The 9,383-nt window shown below is 38.9% G+C and overlaps 1 protein-coding gene across 3 annotated transcripts in view; it reads right to left on the bottom strand.

Annotated features, from left to right (window-relative positions):
• The window catches only part of TLN2 (talin 2), a 313,576-nt gene that overhangs the window by 54,229 nt on the left and 249,964 nt on the right, over positions 1 to 9,383 (bottom strand). For all 3 annotated transcript variants that reach the window (XM_019504368.1, XM_019504369.1, XM_019504370.1), the window contains one exon: positions 7,471 to 7,656. In XM_019504368.1, coding sequence (XP_019359913.1) covers positions 7,471 to 7,656 — 186 coding nt within the window. The remainder of the gene's footprint in view (positions 1 to 7,470; positions 7,657 to 9,383) is intronic.

Genomic DNA, 9,383 nt, shown 5'->3' with positions numbered 1-9,383 from the left:
ATCCAATTTTGGGCTCCACAATTCAAAAAGGATGTGGAGAAGCTTGAGAGAGTGCAGAGGAGAGCCATGCGCATGATCAGAGGTCAGGAAAACAGACCTTATGACGAGAGGCTGAGCCATGGGACTCTTCATCCTGGAAAAGCGCAGACTCAGGGGCGATCTGATGGCCACCTGTAAGTTCATAAGGGGTGTTCACCAGGACCTGGGGGAACGTTTATTCACCAGAGCGCCCCAAGGGATTACAAGGTCGAATGGTTATAAACTACTGCAAGACCGTTTCAGGCTGGACATAAGGAAGAACTTCTTTACTGTCTGAGCCCCCAAGGTCTGCAATGGCCTGCTGCCACAGGTGGTTCAAGCACCTACTTTGAATGCCTTCAAGAGAAATCTGGATGTTTTTCTTGCTGGGATCCTATGACTCAATGATCTTCCGACGTCCCTTCCAGCCCTAATGTCTATGAAATCTATGACATACAAGTGGAAAACACGAAATTGAATAAAGCAAGCCTGACTGCCTTTTACTGCATTGAAGTGTATATGTATATAATACATCAAGGGCTCTTTAATAATACCGGTTGTACGATGTATGATGATAAAACACCTGCAGCTAAATACATATGACCAGGAGAGGGAAATTCTTCTACTGCTGTTATCTTTGAGGGGGCAAACTGAAAAGCTACAAAGTTGTATCCCTGCAACCTTGATTCACCACTAATAAAATAGCATTTGAAAAAAATGAAACTTCTACATATTTAAACTTTAGATTAATTCTTAAACAAACACCTCCATGTTTAGCCTTTTCTGGGTGAAGAGAGTGTTTCTATTGGATCTGCCTGTCTGTTGTTGCTAGTGTCATCTGACAACTGTTCAAGGCAACATTTCTTTTGTTTCTTGTCAGTTTCAGTTAGGGCTGAAGTTATAATAGCTCTCCAAATACTTTTATCACTTCCTTTATTCCTTATCATCCATCATTAAACACCGATGCCATCAAACTGGATTTCTAGCTGAGTTGGCTAATGGGCTCCCTCTGCTGGCTAAGTCAAAATCAGCCAAGCACCCACTATAACCCATTTCAATTAAAATTCTCTCCCTGACCTTGGAGAAACAGGAGTAGCATTTCAGGGGGATTTCTTTTTTTCTCAGCATGTATTAGACTGCTCAACTACTGTACCAGATAGATTTAACAATTTTAGAAAAGCCTAAAACAGTTTACTTCTTATCTATAAATGCAAGCATCTATAGACTTCTCTCCTTGAAGTTCCACAGGGATAATAGCGTGTAAGCTAGTAGTTCACAAAGTTTTAGGCTACGTACAGACGGTCAAAAAGCCTGAGCCTGAATTGATTCAATCTTTGCAGGTTAGTCTAAGCTGTGCAGATGAACTGATAAGCAAGTGAACAGACATTTGCTTTTGATTCCAGAAATGCAGCCCCATGCCTGAAGTGGCCAAAGCCAGAAGCCAAAAGGCGCTACAGCATGCCCTACTGCTCAGCTGGAGTAGAAAGCTGGGGCTAAAGCTAGCCTTGTGAAGGGTGGGGCGGAGGGTGGGGCATTGTGGGGCAGGTGCAAAGCACCCTGGGATGCTGGGAAACTCAGCGTTAACTTGAATCTGTAGGGAATTCAAGTTAACTTGAATCCAGAGGGGATCTGGGACGGAAGGTCAAAAAACTGATTTAACTTAAATCAGTTAAGTCTGGTACTACATCCATCCAGGTTTATCTTAAACTGACTTTGGCCATTTTTAAAGTGGTTTATGTGCACTGAACTTCTCTTGTGTTACAGATTTGAGCCAGTTTCCAACCACTTATACTGGTTTATGTGTAATTTCTGTCCCTAACCCTAGACTGAAGGCGCCCCTCAATAAACTCAAGGCACCCTTTAGAAAATGTTAGCTCTTAGCTTTGACTTGTTTGTTTGTTTTTTAATACAGATAAATAATATAGCAATTCTTGTTGCAAAAAACTCAGAGGCAAAAAATGGACTTCAAATTTCTCAGGCTTTTATCCTGGGATCCTACAGGCCATCCCTATTGCCCCATATTAAGTACCTGTGAAGAATCTGAATTTCTCCAGGGGAAAAAAGTGGCTAGTTAATTGCCATTTAAGCTGCTTGTGTGAACTGTCCTAGACTTACTTTAATGCGAGTCAAATCAGTCCCAGATTAAACCCAATGTCTGTTTTTAGCCAGAAACCCCACAACAAGTCAGACAGTTTTTAACACTACGGTTGCTTCTTTGAAATCTCTATGTAAATTCATGTTCTATTGTGAATTCATGTTTGCATGCTTAATAGTACTAGCATTAAATGGAAATAAAGGTACCCTTGGGTGCTGTGGCAGCATGTGTGACAATCATTAATGTAAGCACTAGTGCTGGTTATTTAGAGATGCTGTGGAATTGTTGCAATGGAAATTTTTAAGTTAGACAAACATTTGCCTTGGATGGTTTAGGGATGATCCCATCCTAAGGTAAGGGGCCAGACTCTATACATTTTTTTTTTTTGCAGGAAATAAACCCAATTGCTTTTATAAGTCCTTGTTATGTAATCAACAGAGACACTATGATACTTATAAAACATTTTAAGGTATACTCCTCCAACTGAAATCTGTGAACTGGATCAAGTTATATTTTGTGTTTTGAGAATGTGTAATCAAAAGATTCTTTACTTAAGAATAAGCAAACATAAAAACCTTACAAACAGATATTTTTTTCCTGCAAAATAATTCAAAATTGAATTTCAGCACAAAGTCTTTTTGACAGAAACCTATGGCCTCATACGGATATGCAGTTCCTCCTGGGAGAGTCACACTACGCCATCAGTGTACAGATGTTCAGTTTTTTTCTCCCAGTGAAAAAATGGCTGTTCCAGGTGCAAAATAACCTGTCAACAATCAAGGTTAGATAACTGCCAGAAGAGTTTCTCCCGGGATGATGAATGTCAGTACATGCGCTGTGTATACACTGTAACTTTATATGTTGATCTGTGAATTTATTGTTAATTCACACCTACCTACTGTTTTATATTCTCTCCTTGCTTCCCTAGTCTATTTGGTGACCTTACTTTAGACAATTCATGAACACTGCTCAAACCATGGCAAAATAAAAGACAAGATCATATTCTAAGTGTATATTTTTCCTTTGGATCAGATGACTCAGCTCTCCTGTATTACTTCTGTCCACTGTTTGTACTTCCTGTTCTGATGGCCACCCAGACCCTGACAATATATTTTTTTTATCCATAATCATCACTTATAATTGCAATAGCCACTTTTACATGTGGTCTGGGGGTAGGGGTGGGGTGGGGAGGCAGCATTTTAATTAGTGCCACTGTGTCTTGTGTATCAGCTTCCCTGTGCTTAAAAATGGTGGCGGAGGTACTTGACCCAAAGCTTGTTCAATGAGCTTTAGATCAAGTGCCCCTGTCACCATTTTGAAGCATGGAGATATTGATACATGAGATACAGGAGGCTGCTGGAGCACGGCAATTACCACAGTCAGATTCACTGGAATCCTACCATGTCAGAATAGCCTCGGCACTCATGTATAGGTACCCTATAGTGCTTAGAGCTCACCACCAAGGCCAAATCAGTTACTACCTGCACAACAACAGTAAAAATAACTTCTGCCTAAAATATCTGTGATTTAGCCCAGTCAGGGGAAAGGCCCACCTGCCAGAACAACTGATAGCTTGGTAGCTGGTTAAAACACTGACCCTCAGATGTGGGAGACCCCAAGTCAAGCCCTTGCTCTAGATCAAGCATAGCAAATGCTTTAACCGAAGTGTCCTATATCCCACGTGAGTGCTCTAATCACCAAACTTGATTATTTTGAGAATGTGTGTGAACTTCCCTTTTCCCTCCCCTACTTCCTTTCTCTCCAAAATCTTCAAAAGGTTTGGGGTTCTTCCCAATGCAGAATGAAAAAATATTCCAAGATCTCAAAAATTTCTGAGAGAAGAAAGCAGTTTCTAGAATCTAGACAGACCTGTTAAGGAGAGAGTGACAGCGCAAATCTAGACATGACGCTACATCGCCATAGCAATGCACTACAGCGACAGCATCAGCAGGCAAGAACCGCCACGCTGCACCTATGTCACTCTAGTGATGTGCTACCTTGTGATAATGTATCGCTATGGCAACATAGTGCCTAAAAATAACCATGCACTTTATGCATGGCGCAGTGTGGGGTATTACTGCGCTGTCTTTTACTACTTTCAAAAGGAAGTACTAAATGATGGTGCAGTAACAATGTTGCCATAGCAACATGTGTAGACGCACCCAGAAGTGGGAACTGTAACACAGAAATACCGACTTTCCCTGTGTCACACAGAAAATCTGCCGAGTGGCTGCTGGGAACTGAACCTTGTCTGCCGGACACTGTCATGATTATCATTCTCCTAGTCCTTATGCTTATCTCTCTTTTTCTATTTTAATACTTGTTACATATTTCCTTTACATACTCAGTGTCCTCTTCATTTTCTCTTTTCTACTAGTACTTATGCTCTCTTGGTGTGCTTCTAACATAATGGATTAGAGGTATGGGTGGTACACTAAAGTCACTCATGAACACCCTGTGGGAATTAAAGTATTTTAAAGTTTAAGTGTAATTATACATTCAGAACACTTTGAGCCTCAGGTGAACCCAGTGTAACTGCTACATTTGCTGTGGTGGTCACCATTAAAAACCCCCATATTTCCTAGTACTTACTGAATAGCTTATATATGTGCTCACTTGATTTGAAGATGTTTTTATGTTATCTCCGATCCTTGCCCAACCTCTAGCAAGTTCAATTACATGTTTCCACTGATGTTAATGGGAACTTGATCAATTCCTTAGGTGTCCACAATTATCAAAAGAAGTTTTTTCCAACCAGTGACAAGTGACAAATGTCAGCTTGTACAATTAAAGCTAATATATTTAAATATCATAATTAGTTGAACGCTTTAGGGCACTCATCTTCAGGCAGATTACAGAGACATTAAATTTAAATTAACATTCCCAACAGTGGGAAAATGCAAAGTATACTGCATGTGGCAATTTGTGCTATAGTTTATTTGCATACATACATACACACTGTGGTAGATGTGGTTCCAGCTGGAGTACATCAACTTGCATATTACTGGATAATATAGGTTGAATCAAAATATATAAGGTTGAAGTATGTTCACATTTTATCAAATATCACAAATAAATAAATAAATAAATAAATAAATCCATCCATCACTACCACACTTGCCTAGAGGGAATAATGAAGGTGGCTCATGTTCACCCTCCTAAAATTCAAGATGAAGTGGATATTTGGATTTCTAACTGGATCTTTTTCACATGCCACGATTAACTTGTGGAACTCAATGTCACAAGGTACCACTAAGTCTAAGACCAACTTTTTCAAAAGTATGGAAGAAGATTTTTGGCAGGAGATCTGATATTTGCTTTATTACACACGCTGATTCAGCTTGATAGAGACTTTTTACAAATCAGAATATGATTGGAGACATTTGTATAACATGACAAAAATGTATGGGCTAGCTTCATAGCAAATCTTCAAGTTAATATTTAATAGCAAATGTTTTTTGTTTTGGCTAAGGAGATATAGTGCAGCTAATCTAGTTTTAAATTGTCAGCTGTAACAGTAACAACTGTTTTGAGAGGCTTTGGGTCACTATGTTGTAAACACTGCATAGGATTATATCTTGCATCAGATTCTCTACTGGTCTTCAGTGCTTCAGAGTGCTACTTCTGCTTGCTCCTTTTCAGCTCCAAGGAAAAAAGGCCAAAACTAGTTCTACTAGGCTAAGGAGAGGGTAGGCTTTTATCCTTACTGTTGCAAAACACATTGTTTTCTGGTTTTAGCTTCAGGCTACCTTCCAGCTGTTATTCCTACCATTCTGCTTAAAAGGTGGTGCCCTGTGGCTTCCTAGATACAGATGAAAAATGCTGTCTGCCAGCAATGGTGGCTTAAGAATCAGCCCCTTCCCAGGATCCCGGTGTCTGATTGCTTGTGTCGCTAATTGTCCCTTTCTGGAGGGCACTAGCAATGTATGAACCACAGAAGCACCAAATTAAATTATTTCAATCAAAGGAGTGAAAGCAAACATAAGAGGAAATTATGCATTTGAAACTATAACCAAGTTTCACAGGAAAAAATATAAAACAGTAGGCTATTTTTCTCTCTCTCTAGTCTACGAAGAAATGTCTTTTAAAGAATCTGCAGAGTAAAAAGTAGAAACATATCCCTAATTAATATGCACCTAAATTAGCCAGTTCCAAGATACTACAAAGTATTTAACATGCTTTAGAACAGAGTATTATCTCCTTCCCTTGAGGCATCAGTTACTGGATGCTGCCAGAGGCCATGATATTAGACTGGATGAGACTCCTTGGTGTAATCAACATAGCTGCCTTTATGATCTTGTGAAAAAAACCAAGAAAAAAAAAACTACCTTTCTGAGTATCCCAGTTCACAGAGTGGGGAGATTGAGAATCAAAGCTTGAAGCAAAGCAGGAACTGATATATTCTGCTAACTACATATGACACTCATCAAGTCAAAAATGATTTTATTCCATGTATACAGACTCATTTATACAATTACATTGCATCATGCTTTATCACAAGATTGTTTACTATCTTTCCTTGAAGTTACAAGGGGGATAAATTGACGTCTGGGGACCTCCAAGACATGTATTTGATGACATCTTTAACTCCACACCTGTTAAACTGTTCCTGCTTTAATTTTTCTGTTCTTACCACATATTTTAAAATGAAGATGCAAAAGGGATAATTGCAAACTGAGGGCATCTTAATTTTACTACTTAAAACTTAAGGCATCTAATTTTATATAGCCCATACAGACTCTGCATGACCCTGGAGTTTAATTATGGCTAAAATATTTCTACCTCAGAACCAAGACAAATGAGTTATTAGTCACATCTATATCATATGCAGACAGTTTTACAGAGCTATTTCTTGAAAGTTTTCTTTTTCAAATACAGAATTTGTAAACTTTACCAGGGAAAACCCCCTACATAGTCAGTAAAGGGAAAAATGACACGTTTTTAGAAAACACAGCAGGATCCAATAAGCATGTTTAGAAAGCAAAGGAATAGTGAAAGAGATCTGCTCCATTTTTTTCATCAGGCTCAGCTACATTAAAATCATACTGTGACCCTAAGACTATTCTTTCACTCTGTTTTTTCCAATTTAATACAAGAAAGAAAATCAGGACACTTCAAGTTAATGAAAAACTTCCCACTTTCACCAGAAAGTGGTGAGAATTAATCCATGTTTCTTTGGCATAGCACAAAAATCCTCTTTCTGGTACAGGATATTATAGTGATAATTCATAATTATCACAACCATTAACTTCTCAGCTAAAAGCAAAAAATAACAAAACCTAAGTTTTAATAGAAAATAACATTTAAGGGATTTATTAACAAAAATCAGATGTAGGAGAGGAAGTGAGAATCTTTACCTTACAAGCTGTTAGCATGTCAGCTACTGCTTTGCGGCTCAGATTTGCTGTAGCTATCACATCCTCCTGTCTGCATGAGTTCCCAGCTGCAACAGCTTTGGCAGTTGCCATGGTGATTCCTTTCGTCATCCGAATTGATTCTTCAGGTGATGATGTCTTTTCTGGAACCTCCTGTGACTGAAACACCTGGAAGTGAAAGCAGAAAAGAAGAGCTTGATGCCCCTTAAAAGTAAAGCCATGACAACTCATTCTTTGAAACATACACAGCAACTGAAAGCAGCCTTCAAATGGCAGGGAATTACAAATTTAATTGGAGCACTTCAATATCATTCCTGTTTGTCAGAAGGATGGCCCTGATAAGCCTTATACCCCTACATGCAGCAGAAATAAACAATAAGCTGTGGGAAATGTGCACAAAAGGTAACACATTCATTTTAAATGGATGACACCCAGCATGTCATTTAAGTTATCTGGGTTACAAGACAGACAGAACCCAAATGGTACAGACAGCTGTACAGAAAGCCAATATTCTTTCATATATACTGCTTTCATCCCGACTCTTCTACAGGATCACACCTGGCATTAAAGGGTCCTTTTCCCATTCAGGCTGGGCCCTAATTCTCTTGGCCACAAGCAGCATAGTAAAGGACTGAACTGGATACATTAATAACGTGCTCAAGGACCTCTTCTTTAAAGATAGAGAAAATGAAGCAGAGTCTCTTACGCTATACTTAGTTTCCCTTAGAAGCCTAGCTGTACAATTTTGCAGAACTTGTGTCAAGTGACAGACACTGAATTATCTGACAACATACCCATCACCCCTATGACCAGTGGAAGAAATTAACTGTGTTCATATAGGTAGTATAAGTCAATCAGACCTTCTTTTGACTCATACTAGTTGCCTTTTTCTGAGCATTTTTCCCTTCATTAGCTTGCCAGTCTCAGATTTTGCAGAACATTCCAGTGTCTGGCAGGAGGATGTGTTTCATCAAGCACAGCATCAAATCAACTAAGGGTTTTCTAGTGGACCCTAAAGCAGGTATTTAAGTGCTTGAACAATATTCAAATGTACCACTCCCATTTTTTCCCATTTCTCACTGTCTCAAAAGGGGGCAGAGTCTATCAAACAAACTCCTTAGGTCAGGTGTTACAATGACCTCTCTACCCCTTACATTCAACCTGTACTGAGCCAGCTACAATAGTCCATGTATCTGGGTAACATTCTGGTTCCTACTGACTTTGATGGCATCAGGATTCAATCTCATTTATAACATTCTTCCCCATATTAACATTGTAACATTCTCCCTCCTCTTAGGATTTGTACAGCAAAAATGACAACAAAGAGTCCTGTCATATAATAACGGAGATGATGAGGAGGGGTATTCAAAAAGAGTGCACCACAAGATTTTTGCTTAGGAGAGCAGCAGAACTGACATGTTATAATGCAATGTCCTGATTAATAAATAACTATTCTGTGAGGATTTTCCTCTTTATGTTCACACAATACAAAAGGGGACAAAACAAAGTGAGCTCTTAAAGGACAGCAGCAGCTTATCTTTTTAAACATTCCCAATGTTGCCACAACATAGGTGCATTCAGTTCATAAACTATAAGACTGGGTACTCTCTGATACAGTTTCTCTGTATACATGTTCTGCTTATCTTATCAAACAACAAACAAGATTTTAGCTTTCCCAAGCATACTGTGGTACCAATTTAGCTCACTGTCCACTATATAAAAAATGGAGTACTCGAAAGGAGAGCTTAATACTTATCTTACTGTATCCTGAAGAGATAGAAAAATAACATTTGTGGTCTAACACCTAATTTTGGGGGTGAATTCTGTGCTACAAATAATTCTTTTGCTCAGATAAAATTTAGATATCAGGCTATTGACCTTTATAAAAGAAAAAA

This window comes from Gavialis gangeticus, unplaced genomic scaffold, assembly GCF_001723915.1.
Source record: "Gavialis gangeticus isolate Ggan-Ray unplaced genomic scaffold, GavGan_comp1, whole genome shotgun sequence".
Taxonomy (NCBI): Eukaryota; Metazoa; Chordata; order Crocodylia; family Gavialidae; genus Gavialis; species Gavialis gangeticus.
Note: the sequence above shows the minus strand (reverse complement) of the source record. Positions and strands in the feature narration are given on the sequence as shown.